Here is a 20453-nt window from a genome sequence, read left to right on the forward strand (position 1 = left end):
ATATATATATATAATATTCTGGGAGGAGCTCTTGAATACCAACGGGTGACAAATCTGCTGTCCAGTTTTGATTCATCGTTGCAGCAGGTTTGTTAGTAGTCTCCCTCCCTCCCTCTCTGTCTGTCTCTCATATATATATATATATATATATTGGGAGGAGCTCTTGAATACCAACGGGTGACAAACTGTTGTCCAGTTTTGATTCATCGTTGCAGCAGCTTTGTTAGTAGTCTCCCTCCCTCCCTCCTCTCTTTCTCTCTCTCTCTCTCATATATATATATATATATGTGTGTGTGTGTGTGTGTGTGTGTCAAATATCGATATTTGGGCCTCTGTCAAATATCGATTTCCTTTCCAAAAAAAAAAAAACCTTCATAAGATCATATGATGATTATGCATACAATTTTTGCATCCACTCCTATCCTAGTCCATTCTTTGATGTTGATGAACCATTTTATATGCCTGTTTGTCACACTTTAAAGTTTTAAAAACTTCTATGAATTCTAGAAGTTTAGGCTTGTATGTTGCTTGGACCAGTTAGAAAATCTGCACCATGCTTTGAGTTGATTTATGAAGAACCCAGTTTTGTAGATGAAACTGTGATGATGATACTCAAGCATTAGTAGTTGAATCTCCTGATGAACCTAATGCTAAGGTTGCGCCTGAGTTATTTATATTCCTAAATCGGAGATCATATCTTATATATTATATATACATACATACATATATATGGATAGTCATTCTGCTCCCATTTCAATTTATGATTATCAAATGTAAGTTTAGAACCATTCAATCTCTTCACCATAATTTATCATCAATTGGCTCAATGGATGCTTCTGATTGCACTAGAAGTAAATTCTGATGTTCAATGTGAATAAATTTTAAATGCCTTGGAATTAAATACATTGGTGTGTTTGATGACTTTGATTGGTTAAATACATAATTAAAAATAGCATTTTAAATTGTTTTTATCTTCTGTTCAATTATTTTTATTCTTTTCATACTTGATGAATGATCAAACTATTATACAAATTGGCATAATATAATGAAATAATTTTGAGTCAATTTTAGCTAATAGAGGATTTTCTTTTCTACCAAGTTTATCATGTTATTTACAACTCGAGATGGAGCTTTTGGAGAGCCTTTAGGATTTGGCTATAATTGAAATATAATTGTCCCATTTAGCAATGAACCATTCAATTAGAGGCTCTGGTAGTAACCATTATTTTTGTGATAATATTTAGGGGCAAAATCATATGGTCAGATAACACGGGTCACATATTTTTTGGTGTGAGATTTTTTTTTTGTAAGCAAGCATAGATGTATGCTTAATATGATATGGCCTATTTAAGGAATTGGGTTAATCTTAAATTTGTTATTTTTAACAATTTGGTGTAAATGTGGATGAATTTTTCTTTAAGCTTGAGGTGATATACTTCTTCTAAACCTTTTTTTTAAATTTTATAATATTATGATATTTGTATATGTTTGTATGTACGTGCGCGCTCCCGTGTGTGTGTTGTTTGCCTCAATTTAGGTTCGAAAGTGATGTACATAGGGTGTGAGGGCAATGTAATGATATTAGCCCATCTGGTTGAGATTTTCTTTTTCAATGTGGTCATCCTTGGGGTGTTTGAGTTGTTGAAGATTATTATTTGATTATTGTTTCACGCACTTATAGAAAATCATGGTCATAGTTCACATTGATTGAAGTTTTTTTAGATGTTTGTTGTCTCAAAGACTGATGCAGGAGCGCCTGCTAAATTACGGAATTGCATATCCCATAATTCTAAATCATGAGAGTTCCTTAGTACTTTAGAAAAATATGTTTCCTCGTGGGAAGATAAAACAAATAATTTCCGCTCATTTGGCAATTTCTGCAGAGATACTTGCCATTTTGATTTATTTCATATTTCTTTGTTTCTATTTAGAATTATTTTCTATTATGTACCTATTTATGTTTCTTTTGCAGTTTTGGCAAATTTTTGCAATTGTTTATGTATTTTGGATATTGTATCTCTGATTTCTATCACAAGCAGTGATTTATCCTTTTTCTTTTGCAAGTGGTGTTTCTTTAGCTTGTGCTGGAACATATGGTGAAGATCCTTGACCTTCGTACCAAACTGCTTCGTCGGTATTTTTGTTGTTTTTAGTCGAAACAACCGACAATCTATGTTGAATCTACTGTCCAACAACAGATTTGATCTCGTGCCCATTCCAATTATTGTCGACCTCGCTTATTTTCCTCCCTTGCTATTCCACAATCACCCTTCTGCTAAATCCCCTACCCTTCCTAACCACCTCATAGGAGCTCTAAAACGATATCATATGGTATTAGATCCAGCTGAAATTTGAGTTGGAAGGATGAGACGTCATGCCGCTAAGGAGAAATTCTCAACGAGGTACTTAAGAAATCACTATTGAGGATATACGTAAGAAATCCTCCAACCGTAACAAAGACTTGCTGTCTTTTAGAAGAGACAATCTGGTGAGGTTACCCATAGCCACAATGACGACTCATCTAATCGAGAGAAAATGAATCATTTTTACCAAGAAGCTTCGGGTGATGAAATGTCGATGCCACGTCGATTTAGTATGGAATATCAAAGGAAAAATCACAATCTTTGTGTAAATTTGGATTTATCAGATTTTGACAGTTATATAAATCCGAATGAATTTATCGGTGACTCCAAACAGTGGAACAAATTTTGAGTACAAAGACATTCCCCATTACAAAATAGTTAAATTGGCAACCATCAAGCTTAAGAAGAATGCTTTCTTGTGGTGAGAGTACTTGAAGTATCTTCGTCAGCATATGGGTAGAAGAAAAATCACCACCTATTCTAAGATGAAAATGAAGATGTAGTGTAAATACTTTCCCACATATTATGACATAATATTATTCTTAAAACTCCATGATATGCGTTAAAGAGATTCTTCCGTGGAGGAGTAACAAATTGAATTTGATCAATTCACGCTGAAATGCCAGTTGGTTGAATCAAAGGAGCACACAGTGACAATCTATCTTAGAGGACCGAGGTCATCTATCAGTAATGTTACGCAACTGTAACCGTATTGGTCTCTATTTAATGTACAGGCACTAGCTTTAAAGATGGAGAAATAATATCACCGGATAATCATCACCCCTTACAGACAGAGTTCAACCCCAGGATCAGACATAAATAATACATCTAGTGGAGCACCCAAGTAAACCTTGCCAGGGGAGAAACCCATATAAAATGGAGAAAAGTGGAAACCGCCAATGCTCCTAAATCCATCCCAATCAAGAACTGCTTTAAGTGTCATGATTTTGGACACATTGCGTCGAATTGCCCAAACACGAGGATCATTACTTTCATTGAGCATGGAGCATTTTAAGAAATGAACAATGACATAAGAGAGATGAAGACATCAGAGAGAATCAACTTGCTGCTGACAAGGGAGAGAGGCTAGTAATTTAAGCTAAGCCTATGAGAGACTTCACCATGATTAGCATTAATTGTTCTAGAAGGTATTAAGTCCGATGAGCCGATACCAGAAAAGGGGCAACCCCTGTTGAAAGAGTTGTTAGGTATCCTGACTAACAACATCAGTTTGCCTCCTAGATGGCTACCACTGAAAGAAATTCAACATGTCGTAGATCTCAGTCAAGGATTTTTTTTCTGCCAAACTAACTCACCTATGAGATGCAACCAATCGAGTACGAGAAGTTACAAAAATATGTTAAACTTGATGGTTGAGTCTTGATTTGTGAGAATATTATTTGATGTAGCTTTATCTCTGATTGTGCTATAGATTGATGACTATTTATTCTACCGGAGTAGATTTTGGAATGATGCATGTGTTTCAAATATCTTGGATGGACATGAGCATAAATTTTGTAGTGAAGTTGCCTTAGACATAACAACATTATAATTTTTTTCTTGATGGTTGTTGATCATTTCTTCAAGATAACGTATTTTATTTCTTGTCATAAGACAATGGACACATCACATTCTGCAGATTTATATTTGAAGGACGTAGTTTGTATTCATGATATACCCAAGAGCATTACTTAAGATAGAGAGGTGAACTCGACCATTTTTGGAGCACGCTATTGGGTAAGTTAGAACTTCAGTTTGGTTCAACAGGGCACCCACGGGTAGCTGACCACACAGGAGTGGTGAACTGCAGCTTTGGAAACCTCCTTACATGTTTTGTGGGAAAAAATATCCGGCTGTGGGATCTAGTTCTTTCCAGAGAATAGGGAGAGGCCTCTCCTAGCTGGGGAGAATGGTATGGGAGTGTTCACTGTATTATGGGAATTCCACCATACTGTGGAAATAGATGTTTTTGTGATCACATGAAGACAAAACAAACAATTTCCGCTCCTTTGGCATTTTCTGCAGAGATACTTGTCATTTTGATTTATTTCCTATTTCCTTATTTTTATTTAGAGTTTTTTTCTATTAGGAACCAATTTATGTGTTTTTTTTACCTGCTTTGGAGATTTTTTGCTATTGTTTGGGTTTTGAACACTGTATTTCTGATTTCTATTCGAAGGAGTGTTGTATCCTTTTTTTCTTTTTGCAAGTTGTGTCTATAGCTTCTGCAAGAATAGGTGGTCAACTTTGACCACCGTATTGCGCCTTTTCATGGGTGTCTTTTATATTTTCAACCAAAACAGCCAACGATCAATGTCGAATCCGCGGTCCAACAGCAGATTTTACCTCATACCCCTTTCAAATATTGCTGACCTTGCATATTTGCGTTCCCTTGCTATTTCATGACCACCTCCCTGGTAAATCCTCTGCCTAATTACCTCTAGGTGTTCTAGAACCGTATCACAGACCTTGGCTACTTTATATATATAGGATTTGGTTTGTAGTTTTAGATCTTAATATTTTCAAAGTATCCTCCAACCCATGACATAGTTGATAACTTTTAACATAACAAGTTCAAAAATTTGAGAATGCTTCAGTTCAACAAAAGGAATCCCTATCCTCCATGAGTTTAGATTGCAAATTCTTTTTATCACTCTCAATTGCTTTATTGATATGTAAATATAAATTTTATATTGGCTAATTATAGGATATGCATTGGTTAAAGGCGTCAAATTTTGAAAAAAATCAACAATTTTTTATTATCCTTGTTGCACTTTAATGTGGATAAACGTTGCTTATGTTGGTCCAAGTGTCATTTAGATGCTAAATAATTATTTCAGATGTTATACTATGCTAATACAATATTTACTATTTATAGCTCTATAATAAAGTCCTGGAATAAAAAGAAATGGATGGCTAGTTTCTGATTCATAATTAAACTGTGACAAGAGTAGACGAGTGAAAAAAATGATAGCACCCTAGACTTTTGTTTCTTGCAACCCAACTTACGTCACTTCCACATAACAGATGATGGAAGGACCAAAAAGATCAGTATTTCATAAGTTGATGGATAAACTAGACACTAAGAGAAGTATGGGACTAAAATTTAGTGGCCGCTTTTGTCATTTACTCATTTTTGAATATAATGGGGTAGAATGTTTTCCTACATGTACATCTCACTTCATCACTTCACTCTATTCGCAGGAAATGGACCACTTGAAGATGGCTGTTGCTAAAATTGATGCTCAGCATCCCAATGTTCTTCTGGTTGAAAAATCCGTGTCTCGTTATGCACAAGATTATCTTCTTGCAAAGAACATTTCTCTTGTTTTGAATATTAAAAGGCCGCTTTTGGAACGAATATCTCGCTGTACTGGTGCTCAGATTGTTCCTTCAATTGACCATCTGTCATCGTTAAAGCTAGGCCATTGTGATTTGTTCCATGTGGATAGGTTTGTTGAAGAACATGGAAGTGCTGGTCAAAATGGAAACAAATTAACAAAGACTTTGATGTTTTTCGAAGGTTGCCGAAAGCCACTTGGCTGTACTGTAAGTTTTACTTGACTTGTGCATTCTGTTTATGTGAATTGTTCAATGCCAGCCATCGACTGTCTTGTTAATTATTGCTGCAGTTGTCATAAAATGATAATTTCAGAGATTTTTTTTTTCTTGATACTTCACTAACCAATACATACCTTTGGCCAGAATGATTTATGAAATTGGTTCGTTTGTTAATTCCATAAGAAAAGAATTAGATGCATTTGGATTGAACTTAACATCATTATTATTTCCTTTATAATGTTGAAAGATAGAGATATTGTTGAAAATTGGACCTAATTTAGGGTCCTATTGGAAAAAAGGGAGTATTGAAGAAGTCTAGGGGTTTATCTGTAAAACAATGTAATGCCCTGTTAATGTACAAAGTAGGTTTTGAGCAAGTTATTCTTATTGGTATCACAGACTAACCTAGCCGCCTCACGTCATCGCCTTTCAGTCTTGCCCTTCCCAACAAGCTTTGATTGCGACTGTATTGCAAGGTCGTTCACGTCATCGCCTTCCTGCCTTCGCCTTTCCAACAGCTCTGATTGCGCCTGTCTTACAGGGTTTGTTCTTCGTGCATGATAGCGAGTCGCCTTCCTAGCAAGCTCTGATTGCGATTGTCTCGCAGGGTTCGGTCACGAAGGTGCTGGATCGCGACTGCATCGCTAGTCGCCTTCCTAGCAAGCTCTGATCACGACTGTATCACGATTCTCTGTACGTTTTGATCCCGGAGTTGGTTTCTCAACTTGTATCATGAGGGATTCAGGTAGGAGAGGGCTTCTGCGGTTTGTTGCGAGAGGAAGGAAGGGGGGTAGGCGACAAAGAGGAACGAACAGGGAGAGATGTGCATGCAAGATGTGGAGTGGAAGGATAAAAAGAAATTATGATGATGAGGATCTATTGTAAATTTACCTTCTTAATTATTGACATTGTCTTCTATACATATTTTCTCTTATGGTACTCATTTTGTTACTCCAAACTTTTAATTTTAAAATATTAAATAAATCACAGTGATCTATCAGCAAAATTGAATACTCATAATTGTAATCTGCGGTAACATTATGAATAGAAAGACAATATATATGTTAATCACATAAAAATAAGTTAGTACAAAATAAATGATAGTTTACTAATTATTAGTAAGCATTCAAGGGAGTTCATATCATTATATCATAAAAAACATATTATCTAACCATTTACATCCGTCACATGAGTTTTGATTGGTTTTGTTCAATGCAAAACAAGCATTGAATTTGATTATGCATGAGTTGGCATTTACCAGCATTCCGTGCATCTGATCAAGCTATTATTTATAGATATAATACATTTTTACTGAATTATTAGATATTAGGTTAGTTTTGTGTTTTCCAGGCTACCAAATGTCAAAATTGAGCCCAATTAAGCAACCAAAATGTTTAAATTCCATGTAAAAATCAAATCGCACTTATATGATATGTTTGGTTTTGTTGGATTTGTCAGCTTTAAACAACTTGTGAACATTCTTACTAACCAGTATTATTCTTAATTGATCATATAGTGAGGTATATCTTATCTTTAATAGAAACTGTTGCCTTTACATGCTAATAGAATAGGTGAAATACCTAAATTTAATGTATTGATTGATGCACAACCTTGATATATGTTGCTAGGTAGAAAACTTCCTAGCATAATTAATGATAATACTAGCACTGAAGCAATATTTTAGCAAAGGCTAACAAAAAGTACGTGGCCAAGTCTCGATTGATGCCACCTTTGTGGTTCTGGCTAGTGAGGTAACATGGGATGGCATTAAGCATTGTGGCTGAATGCACTAGAATAATTTCATGGGCTTTTAGGTAAAAAGTTCTTTTAAAGCTAAGAAAAAATGTCTTGAAAAATTTTTTTATTTAGTTTTTTGATAGTACATATGAGTTTATGTGTGTGTGTATATATATATATATATATATATATATATATATATATATGTATATATATATACATACATATATATCAATTTAAATAAAATAAGATTGGTTGTATGAGTGGACCCTAAATATGTGTGTGTGTGTGTGTGTGTCTTATTTTACATGCCTTGTTTTCTCGAAATAAAGAACAAGGCAGTATTATAACTGTCACCATTAGCTTCAATACCCTACCTCTATAATATCACCTTACAATCATATTTATTGTATACTTGAATACCCATGGTTTTGAATATTAGAATTTGTTTTGGTCATAAAGTTGGGTAGTTTTTATGATTTTTGATCATGTTAATAGAATTATAGTTTTACTGTATAAATTTTATCAGATGTGTTTAATATTAATTAGAATCTATAGTATTTATTATTGTAGTTTGTCTTCATTGTTGAGGATATTCTTCTTTATTATAGTTTTTTTACCCATTAATACTTTTACCTTTATTTAGGCATGTTAACACTAGCATTAGAATCAGTCAAGTGAAGTTGTAGCATTTTATGATTTCTAACATTATATCAATGTAAAAATCTCAAACTCTTATGTCTCATTGCTTGAGATTATCTTTTTACTATTGTATGAGAGCTCGCTAATCAGTAGCTGGGTTGCTACCACTTTTGTCTTGTCCAAAAGCTCATTGATTTTTTCTTTTACTTGCTCACTCACAGTTATGTTTTTTCCCCAAGCACATTTCTTGCTGTTCAATTCTCCTCGTCGTTGCTTTGCTTCTCATTCTTGTTTCTTTTGTTGTTGTTGATCACATCCACTTACTAGAGTGTGGGGTCCCTAGTTCGCCTGTTCTGCGCTGTTATTGGGGTTTGCTACTCTGTCTACTTGCTTGTTGCTTTGTGAGCATTTTTTCTTTTATTATATTTTTTGAAGGTCTTGCATCAACTTGGATCCCACACTTACATCTGAAGATCTCACATGTGTTGCTCTTCTATTCGTCTCTTGTTTTAAAGATCCTATGAAGATCTCATGAAGATCTTGTGAGGATCCCGTGATAATTTCATCACCTGAATCTCTGTAACTGTTGGTCCAATATAGATTTCTAGATTGTTTTTGGTTTCCATTAGAAAGTTTTGTTCTCGCACTGATTGTTATGGATTAAAAATTTCAAAGTTATTAAACATCTCTTACTTTGGATCTCTCAGTTACTTTTGCATCATACAAATTCTCAAACTTTTTTGGTATATTCTCTTGAGTTTGTGGGGAGATGATACCAATATTAGAATCATAAGCTCCATATTAATATTATTACATGTGATTAATATTTATCAGGAATCTATAGTATTTACTATTTTAATATATATTCATGGTTAAGGATATTCTCTTTTTATTGTAGTTTTCTTATTCTTCTCTTGTCTTGTTTTTATATAGGCATGTTTTTATTGGCATTAGAATGTAAGTAATGTTGCAGCCTTTTATGGTTTCTAATTGATTTTGGTAATTTTGATTTTCAAGTTTTCATTCAATTGTAACTCTAATTAAGAATTATTGTTTTTCTAAAGAAATGTTATAATGAGAAACTAAACTAGGAGTTAGAAAGTATATGAAATGAAAAATCCATACTTAAAATCTTATATAGGATTTAGTTGAAATATAGTAAAATAATGAAACTCTGTTTATATGTGACGCGATAAATGTGAAAGTTAAATTTTAGTGAGGATTAAGATACAATTTGAAATTGTGTTTTAGTCCATGCAACATTTGTAATTATTTGTCGAAAGTTGTAGCAGTTGCCCAATGTTTGATGGTTTTAGTTTGAAGGGAGGTTCGATCCAGCTTTGCATCTACTATCCTAGATCCTTACTCTGGTCTCTTCTGTTCCACACAACATGTGAACAGTTTGGGCTTCCAGTTTCTTTTAGCTCTGAGTCTAAATCTCCCAGGCTGTATGCTAACCCGCACTATTTCAGTCAGGTTCCTTCAGTTATCTTTTCTATTTTATAGCACTTTACATTCGGCCAAAAAAAGTCGGAAGTGTTGTGGTATATAAATATAGAATGATTGACAGAGAAAACGAAAAAATTTGGAACGAGAAAATTCACACCAGAAATGAACACAAATTTACGCGGTTCGATAAATTGTCTATGTACACGAAGTTGCAGAGAATTTTGTTACTCAAATAATTACAAACTGTTGATTGTCTCGACTTACAAGAGAAATTCTCTCAATTTCTCACTCTCTATTCTCCTCTCTCTCTACAGCAAGATACACACCTTCCTTGGAGTTCGCCCTCTTGATACCTCACACTGAAGCAAAAAGCCCAAATAAAACAAAGAGGAAGCCCAAAATGCTTTTCATGCTTGAAGCTCCTTCACAGGTCCGAACAACAGAGGAGAAGCAATTCTCTTGGCGTTCGGACACTTCTCTTCTCCTTCTTCTAGGGTTCGGTCACAAGCCTTCCTCTTCTGTACCAGTCGGTCGCAGAAGAAGATATGGAGGAGGTTCTGGTTCACGATTTAAAGGAGCGGGAGGTTCGTTTCACAGGTAAAGGAGGCGGGAGCAGTTATTTCCTTCTTTTTTTTGACTACTCTCCACACTCAACAAATCTTCCACTTGGAGACCGACACACATGCAACATCGTTCTCTTCCTTCTTTCTCAAACTGATATCCTCCACCTCTACAATTCAAGACTCCTGTCTTCAAGCTAGCAAATTAACTGAAGTTGTGCACAACTTCAGCTTCTCAAGTGTAACATCCTTTCTCAATATATCAACAGTGTTCTTGTTTTCACAAATTTTCTCAAACAACAACTGTCCGTCCAACAATGACCGTATGAAGTAATATTTGATCTAAATGTACTTGGTTCTGGACTGAAATGCTTGATTCCTGACAAGGAATTTATCACTGTAGAGAATGTACTTCTGATTCTTTTTGCCCAATTATTCCAAGAAGCCCTGTAGTCATATCTCCTTTGCAGCCTCTGACACTGCTATATATTCAGCTTCTGTAGTAGACAACAAAACTAACTTTTGCAGATTAGAGCCTCATGATACTGCACTGCCACCAAGAGTATAAATATAGCCTGTATTTCTTCTTCTGGTATCAATTTCTCCAGCTGGATCAACATCAATATAGCCCTGTACCTCTCTGAAAAACACAAGCAAATTTTTGAAGAGCCTCTTAGGTACCTCAAGATTCACTTCACAATTTTCCAATGTTTCTTTCCTGAATTACTCTTGTATCTGCGGACAACTCCCACTGCATGAACAATATTCGGTCTGGTGTAAATCATAACATACATAAGTGGTCCAATAGCTGAAGCATAAGGAGCCTTACTCATGTGGTCACTTTCTTTCTCTGACTTGGGTGACTGATTCTTGTTGAGTCTTAAGTGACTGCCTAAGGGTATGCCAACTGGTTTGACATTATCCATATTGAACCTGCTAAGTACTCTTTTCACATACTCAGCCTGAGAGAGTCTCAATTTGCCTCTGACTCTATCTCTGACAATTTTCACACTAAAGATTTGTTTTACAGCTCTCAAATCCTTCATTGCAATATGCTCTGACTTCTGCTCCTTCAGATTATTGATCTCATCAATATTAGCCACTGCAATAAGCATGTCATCCACATATAACAGTACAACAATATAAGAATTGCTAAAATGCGTGACATAACAACAATGATCTGCCTGACATCTGCTGTACTCTGTACTATGCATGAAATTATTAAATTTCTTATATCACTATCTAGGAGCTTGCTTCAGGCTATACAAACTCTTCTTCAGTCTGCAAACTGAATCTTCCTTTTCCTGTACCACAAATCCTTCAGGTTGGTGTATGTAGATAAATTCTTCAAGGACTTCATGAAGAAAGACTGACTTCACATCTAAATGCTCAAGGAAGAGATCTTCAGTAGTCATCATAGACAATATCATGTTGATGGTTGTGAGCTTCACCACAGAAGAAAATATCTTGGAATAATCAATATCATGCTTTTGTTGAAAAGCTTTTGTAAGTCTAGTCTTGTATCTCTTACTGTCATTATGCTCGGTCTTCATCTGGTCCACCCGCTTGTTGTGTAATGTCTTCTTCCCAGGTGAAAATTTTGCCAACTCCCAAGTTTGATTTTATAGTAGAGAATCTATCTCTTTCTTCATGGCAAGCTTTCACTTGCTCGAATTTTCATCTTGCAAGGTTTCTTCATAACTCTGTGATTCTCCACTATCTGTCAGCAGAATGTAATTCAAAGTTAGAGAGTAATGCTGTGGAAAATTTCTAGTCCTTTCTGACCTATGAACTGCAGTTGTAGGGATAAACTGCTTTGAAACTGACTGCGGAATAGTAGGAGTGGATGCCCCGAACCCACTCTCCTTGTCACCTGCATCTCTGCCTTGCACTGTGACCTCTGGTAAATCATGAAACCTTACCAATTAAGATTCCTGTAGTGTTGTTGCAGAAACGGTACGGGACTTGTTCTTGTACATAACCTTCGTATTGAAAATCACATTTCTGCTCCTTATGATCTTTTGATTCTGATCATCCCAGAAACGATACCCAAATGCCTCGTCTCCATGACTAATGAAATGACACTTCCTTCACTTAGCCTCAAGCTTACTACGAACATCAGGATTAATGAGAACATATGAAAGACATCTAAAGGTTTTAAGGTGAAAAAATTTCACCTCTTTCTCACTCCATACCTCCTCAGGTAACTCACAGTTTAATGGAACGGATAGCCCCCTGCTCACCAAATAAGCAACAATGCTGACCGCTGCTGCCCAGAAAGTGGGTAGTAGTTCAACGTGCAATCTTATGCTTCTAGCCTGCTCATTAATGGTCTTGTTCATGCGCTCTGCAACACCATTTTGCTGTGGTGTCCCTGGAGGAATGTGGTGTCCCTGGAATAGTCTTCTCCATTCTGATGCCCTGAGCTGCACAATACTCCATGAACCTACCATCAATGTACTTGTCACCATTATCAGACCTCAGACCTCAGACCTCAGTTTTAAGTCTGTCTCTGTCTCAACCATGACCTTCCAAGTCTTGAAAACACTAAATACATCTGATTTATGCTTCAAGAAATAGACCCATACCCTTTTGTTACGATCATCAATGAATGCGACGTAGTAATGAGAGTCTCTAAGAGATGCCACTGGAGAAGGTCCCCACACATGTGTGTAGAAGATTCAGTTTTCCTGCCTTTGACGTCATTCCATTTTTCAAGAAATAGATCTTGTTCTATTTCCCCATAATGCAACTCTCACACATGTTGAGATCAACTGACTTCAGTTCTGTTAACTTGCCTCTGGAATGAAGTTCCTTCATATCTCTCTGACTCATGCGGCCAAATCTGCAATGCTACAACTCTGTCGTGCTCTCTGCAACAGTAGTTTCAACACTGTTAATTAAATTGGTAGTCATATATAACGTATTTGTTTTCTTACTCCGAGACAGTACTAGTGCTTCTTTAGTAACCTTCCAGGTGTCATTTGGGAACACCGCTAAATGTCCACACTCATCGAGCTGTCTAACAGAAATGAGATTTTTCTTCAACTCAGGAATGTGTCTGATGTTTTGCATAGTCCACTTATTATTGTTAGGAATTACAATATCAATGTCTCTCATTCATACCACATTCAAAGCTTCTCTATCTGCCAGATATATTTTTCCAAAGTCACCGACAACATAATTTCATATCAATTCCCAATGGAAAGTTGTATGAAAAGAAACATCTGAATCCAGTATCTAGTCATCAACAGAACTATGAACTGCAAACAGTAGTACATCCTGTGCTTCTTCAGTTTGCCGAGGAGGATCACAACGATATTACAAATGTTGATCGCAATGACATTATTCGAGAAATTACAAACCAATGATCGCTTCTTCAGTCAATGACAGCAAATCTGGCATGTGTTGCCAGCATTTTGTGCAACATGTTGGCGTGTGCAGCTTGAGAAGGATCGCAACGATGGAATTCCGGCGGAGGTTTTGGTGGGTCCAGCAGCACTAGTGGCAATTTCTGCGGTTGTTACAGCGACCGGCGGGAGGAGGCGCGGCCCGGTTAAATCCAACGCAAGGTCTACTGGAGGAGGCTTCCCGAAGGGTGGCGCTGTCCAAAACGGGAAGAAGAATTTAGAGGAAGGAATCTCTTACTTGCTCTTGAACGAATATTCCTTCAGTATATTTCCCTGCCGCAGCCAAGGAAAGAAAGCTCCCGCTCCCACATTTAATCCTCTGCTGCTTAAAAGGAAGGTCTGAGCAGAAGGTCTAAAAGGAAAGCTTTGGAAATAGTAAAAAAACTTCTGGGAAGAAAGCAAAAGAGACGTGAAAAAAAAAGGAAAGCTTTTTTTAAGTGATTTTTGGTTTGGGAAAATAGAGAAAAAAAGATTTTTTTTCTTTTTAGAAAAAAAAAGCATAAAATAGGAAAGAGAAATAGAAAAAAAATTATTATTTTAAAATTTTGTTTTTATTGTTTGTCTTTTTTATTTTTTTCAGGTATTCTGCTAAAGGAATTTTCTGGGAAAATATTCTAATAGCAGCAAAAATAATTGATAATATGATGTCAGTTTCTTTAACATTCGCTATGACGGTGGAAAAGTCGATTCAGGTGATTACACATCCCATCAAAATTAATATGATAAAATTTAACAACAAAGAGAACTTTAACATGTGACAATGTGAGGTGATGGATGCGCTGTGTTTTCTAAATTTGGAGAAAATCCTGGATGGCGAGGAATGTTCTGAGGAGATATTAGAGAGAGATTGGTTGAAGATGAAAATGAGTGCTTGTGGCTTGATATAAAATTGCTTAACCCAAAAAATCAAATATGTGGTGATGATTGAGACTTTTGCAGGGAAATCGTGGAAGACGTTGGAGAACTAATGTCTCACGAAGTGCGTGGAGAATTGTCTTCATATGAAACGTCGACTCTATAGATTTCAGATGAGACAGGGGGTTACTATTGATGAGCACTTGAATGACTTCACTAAGCTGTTAGCAGATCCGTTTAATTTGGATGTTCGAGATGAAGACGGGGCACTTCTTCTGCTGAATTCGCTCCCGGATGAGTATGAAAACTTCTCTATGACACTCTTTTTCATGGGAAGGAGGTCTTGAATTCTGACAAAGTGACTACGACACTATTGATTTATGAGTTCCGTCGAATGGACAAAAAATATGCAAAGATAGAATCAGTTGAAGCACTCACACTTCAACTTGACATATCTAAGAAGAGGAAGAAGAATTGGTAAAAAAAAATGTCAGCGACGATACTTCTCAAAGGTGGGTCAAGTCTCATGGGCACAATCTTGGGAAAAATTATTGTGCTTTCTGTTTAGAGAGTGGTCATTGGAAGAATGATTTTTTGAAGCTGAAGGAGAAGAGAAAGGAAGTTATATCTGAGGGAAAATCCAATATCATTGTAGAAAGATGTGAAGAGACGAATTTAGATGTATCGTTATCTGCATTTTCTCATAGTTTATTTGTAGATGACTTGTGCTGAATTTTGGATACAGGTGCTACTTATCATATTTGTCCTTATCGAGAGTGGTTTGTATGTATAAGGAGCTGGATAGTAGTGCGGTTACTATGGGTAATGACCAAGCTTGTCGTACTATTGTTGTAGGGAGTATCTTTATCAAGATGCATGATGATACTATTAGAGAATTTATGTTCCAGATATCAGGAAAAATTTGCTGTCCGTTGGGGCTTTAGAGTCCAAGGGCTACAAGATAGTTATTAAGACAAACATTCTGAGGATATGTCGCGGAGGAATGATTTTTATGAAAAGAGTTCGTCATCACAACATTTACTATCTTCAGTATAGTATAGTAACTGAAACAGTTGTTGTTGCTAATAATTCTTTTGACGCCACTATGTTGTGGCATATGCGGGTAGCTCATGTTGGAGAGGCTTCACTTCAGGATTTGGTGAAAAAATGATTGATCAAAGAAGTAAGTACTTGCAAACTTAATTTCTTTGAGCATTGTGTTTCGTAAAATGGCACCGGTATCTTTTGAGACCGTCATTCATAGTATTTTAGAATATGTTCACGCAGATGTTTGGGTCCCGACGAAGACAACATCATTCAACGGGCGAAGATACTTAATCTCTTTTGTTGATGATTACTTCAGGTATGTTTGGGTGTACACAATGAAACGCAAAAGCGAAGTACTGAAGAATTTCATAACTTGGAAGAAGTGAATTAAGACTCAGATTGTTAAAAAATACAGGTGTATCTGATCAAACAGTGAGGGCGAATTCACTTCGGATGCATTCTTGCAAGAGTGTCAGAGAGCTGGGACAAACCACCACTTCACTGTTCGAGAGACACCATAATAGATTGGGGTGACAGAGAGGATGAATCATAATTTGTTGGAGAAAGTTTGGTGTTTGTTATCCAATGCTGGTTTGGATAGAATCTATTTGGCTGAGGTCATAGAATATGTCTATCACTTGGTGAACCGTCTTGTCTTCTGCAGTTATTGGGGAGAAGACCCCAAAAGAGATGTGTTCAGGACATCCTGCTAGAGATTATGAGCACATGAGAGTGTTTGGGTGTCCAGCTTAATACCATGTGCAAAATGATAAACTGGAACCACATGCAAAAAAGACTATCTTTATTGGCTTTAGGCTTGGATTCAAGGGTTTCAAACTTTATGATTTGTCAAAAAGAAAGCTTGTCATTAGCAGGGATGTTACATTCATCGAGACAAATTTATTGAAATATCAAGACTCAAAGCAGGTGGAGAGTTCTACTGGGACCACTGATATGCAACAAAAGTAGGAGTTTGATGCAACTCCATTTGTTTCACTGAGTTCGTCCACTTCGACTCAGACATCTGATTCAATTGCAGCTCAGGAGGTGCCTGTTGATAGTTCTTAGGAGGAGGTGAAAGTAGATATTGTGGTTGAGATTCTTGCTAAGGAATCTATTGCCAGGACCGGGACTAGGACCAAGACCAGGCGCCAGAATGTCCCAAAATCAACTTGGTTGAGGGATCACATTGCTTTTGCACTTTCAGCCACAAAGACAGAAATTTTTTGTCACTACAAAGAAACGGTGGAGAACCCAGATTGTGATCTTTGGAGAGCGACAATGAATGAAAAGATGGAGTCTCTTCAGAAAAAATGGTACTTGAAGGTTGGTGAAACTTCCTCCAGGAAGGAAAGCCATTGGGTGTAAATGGGTGTATGGAAAGAAGGAAAGATCTCGTGGAGCTGATGTGTGGTACAGGGCAAGATTAGTAACAAAAGGCTTTGCGTAACGAGAATGGATTGATTATGACCAAGTGTTCTCGCAGTGGTCAAACATCCCTCAATCCATGTTCTCTTAACACTTGTAGCACAACAAATTTTAATCTTGAAAAAACTCGATGTGAAAACTGCATTCATACACAGAGAATTGCAAGAGGAGATCTACATGTTGCAGTCGTCTGAATATGGATTATCAAAATACTTGGTTTGTAAACTGGACAAGTCTTTGTATGAGTGATCAGTTCATGAGAGGACATGAGTACACGAGGAGCCAGTATAATCATTGTGTATTTTTCATGAAGTTAGCCAACAATGAGTTCATTTACTTGTTTCTATATGCTGATGAGATGTTGATTGCATTTGACAGTCAGATTGAGGTTGATAGGACGAAGAATAAACTGCCCAAACATTTTAAAATAAAGGAGTTAGGTGAAGCTCGCAGAATTCATGACATGGAGATTCTTAGGGATAATGCGACTGGATGGGTTTGGCTTTCTCAAGAAGCTTATATTTGGAAGGTGTTGGATAAATTCGAGGTTGATGACTCGAGCAAGGCGGTGAATCTACCCATTGTATCTCACTTTCAATTGAGTTCAGATCAATGTCCTAAAAATGATCAGAAAATGAAAGATATGCGATCGGTTCCTTATGCTAGCACAGTTGACAGTCTGATGTATGTCATGGTGTGTACTATACTAGACATTAGCAGTTGGTGTTGTGACTAGATGCTCACAAAGGTACTACCAATCTAGAAATTCATCTACTGCGGGAGTTTGGTGAACATCCGAGCTCAGGATTGATTGCCCAATCGGACATTTTGAAGAATTTCACTAGGCTTGATCCATTCGGGAGGGGGGTACGTTGGCAACCATCTTTGTGCAACTGATTTGGAGTTGGAGCTCATCTCTCACTTATCTGTAAGTAAAAGATGAGGTGGAGATTGTTGTATTTATGGTTTTTATTTAATGGGTATATTATAATTGGTTCGTTACTTTTTTTGTGTGTTTCCTTGTATGGCCTAATCCTTCTCTACATAAAGGATATAAGACCCATATAAGAGGTATATGGTGTTGCGAAGTGTTAAGTTGTAACCCAAGCTGTCTTTTTTTCTCACCATCCGATGCTAGTGAAATCTCCCTCCCCGTAGACATAGGTGAATCGATTTAATACTGAACCACGTAAACCTTTTGTGTTTGAATTTTCTCTGCTTCTGCATTATTTTCACATAACAATTCTATCTTGCTCGAGTTTGCAGGATGGATTAGCCTACTTCAAACATATCATTAAAAGTTGCAGAGAGCTAATTTAGTGTCATGTTGTTAAATTTTAGCCGCTATTTGAAGTTTGATTTTAGTCCACATGGTATCAGAGTTTCAGTTTTAATACTTTCCAAGTGATTGCTACCCTTATAAAAATTATGTAATTGCTACCCTTATGCTTCATATCACTTAGTATGATTGATCCAAAACATTGGTTCGATATCTTGTTTAAGGAAATATTGTCTACTGTCATACCGTTTGATGCGTGCTATTATTATTTTCTTATTGTCTTGTATCAGGTTCTGCTCAAAGGTGCGAATGGGGATGAATTGAAGAAAGTTAAACACGTTGTCCAATATGGAGTTTTTGCAGCCTATCATTTGGCTCTTGAAACATCATTTTTAGCTGATGAAGGTGCTTCTTTACCAGAGCTTCCTTTGAAATCCCCTATAACTGTTGCACTGCCTGATAAACCATCCAATACAAATAAATCTATCTCTACAATACCGGGATATGTTCAGGTTGCTTCTAATCTTATCCATTCATCAGTGGATATGGGTGGTCATTCTTTAGAAAGGAGTGGTCAGGTTGAACAGTTCGCAGAAAGAAAAAAAGCAATGGCTGTTGACTCATCACCAACATGCATATTATCAGAACTTCAGAATATTAGTTGTCAACCTTGGGGTGCGATACAGGAAAGCAAATTGGGCTTGGTTGATCATTTTGACGCTACGAAATTAAGAAAAAATATGGAGATTATGCACTGTGATCTTGTTTCCAAAATCAGCAGTCATAATAATGCTGAAAATTTGGAGAAATGCAAAATTACTTCTAATGATACACAAGAAGATCCAAGAAAACTTTTTGGAGAACAACCAGGTGCTAACAACTTGGCAACTCCACATCTAGATAGAAGTGATGGTGATGAGCAAGCATTATCAAAGGAAGATTTTTCTCCTTCCTCGGACCACCAGAGCATTTTGGTTTCACTGACTTCCAGATGTGTTTGGAAGGGCACTGTTTGTGAACGTGCACATTTATTTCGAATCAAGTACTATGGCACCTTTGACAAACCTTTAGGAAGATTTTTAAGGGATCATCTGTTTGACCAGGTTAGTCTTCTCTTCTTATATTTGATAAATATTTTCCCTAACTTGGAAGGATTGACTAACTATGCTTCTGACAGGGTTACCGATGTCATTTTTGTGCGATGCCATCGGATGCTCATGTGCATTGCTATACTCATCGTCAAGGAAGTTTGACGATATCTGTTAGAAAGCTTTCAGGGTTCCTTCTCCCTGGTGAGCGTGATGGAAAAATTTGGATGTGGCACAGGTGCCTGTGCTGCCCTCGAATTGGTGGATTTCCTCCTACTACTAAAAGAGTTGTGATGTCTGACGCTGCTTGGGGCTTGTCTTTTGGGAAGTTTTTAGAATTGAGCTTCTCAAATCATGCTGCTGCTAGTAGAGTCGCAAGCTGCGGTCATTCATTACACAGGGATTGCTTGCGCTTCTATGGGTACATCGTTTGTGCCTTTTTTTTTTTTTTTTTTGGTTTCAGCAGTCACTCATATATTTGTGCCTTGTTCTGCTGGGTTCCCCTCTGAGTCTCTCTAATGTTTAGCAGATTTGGAAGGATGGTTGCTTGCTTCCGTTATGCACCAATCCATCTTCATTCTGTTTTCCTGCCGCCTCCAAAATTAGATTTCGGCTTCCAGCACCAGGATTGGGTTAAAAAAGAAGCAGATGATGTTAGATGATTAAAGAGTATAGTATTTTGTGATGATTTTTCTGGATTCTTTCAATTGTTAAATGAAGCTTTTGATGTTACTCTGATTACAGGTTGCTGATAAGGCTGAACTTTTATTCCGTGAGGCACTCAACACACTTTGTCAATTTGCAGAGAGGAAGCCAAACAAAGAGCCTCTTCTGGGTAATGATACAGACCGTAGATGCAGTATAGTTGATTTTGAAGAAATGCTGAATAAGGAGAAGGAAGAATTTGAGGTCAGTGAGCAAATGTTCCATCTCCTTTCAACTTTGTTGGCCTCATCATCATCATAAACACCACCACCACCTTCCTTCCACTTTACTAGCCACTTCTCATTTAGTTTATAACTTTTCTTCTCCAG

General features: G+C 36.8%; 1 protein-coding gene across 3 annotated transcripts in view; it reads left to right on the forward strand.

Annotated features, from left to right (window-relative positions):
* LOC110023117 (1-phosphatidylinositol-3-phosphate 5-kinase FAB1B-like) overlaps positions 1-20453 on the forward strand; it is a 41318-nt gene that overhangs the window by 5878 nt on the left and 14987 nt on the right. For all 3 annotated transcript variants that reach the window (XM_020722365.1, XM_020722363.1, XM_020722364.1), the window contains 5 exons: positions 5568-5912; positions 18622-19434; positions 19509-19840; positions 19949-20072; positions 20164-20328. In XM_020722365.1, the coding sequence (XP_020578024.1) occupies positions 5568-5912; positions 18622-19434; positions 19509-19840; positions 19949-20072; positions 20164-20328 (1779 nt within the window). The remainder of the gene's footprint in view (positions 1-5567; positions 5913-18621; positions 19435-19508; positions 19841-19948; positions 20073-20163; positions 20329-20453) is intronic.

This window comes from Phalaenopsis equestris, unplaced genomic scaffold (assembly GCF_001263595.1).
Source record: "Phalaenopsis equestris unplaced genomic scaffold, ASM126359v1 Scaffold000212, whole genome shotgun sequence".
NCBI classification, from domain to species: domain Eukaryota; kingdom Viridiplantae; phylum Streptophyta; class Magnoliopsida; order Asparagales; family Orchidaceae; genus Phalaenopsis; species Phalaenopsis equestris.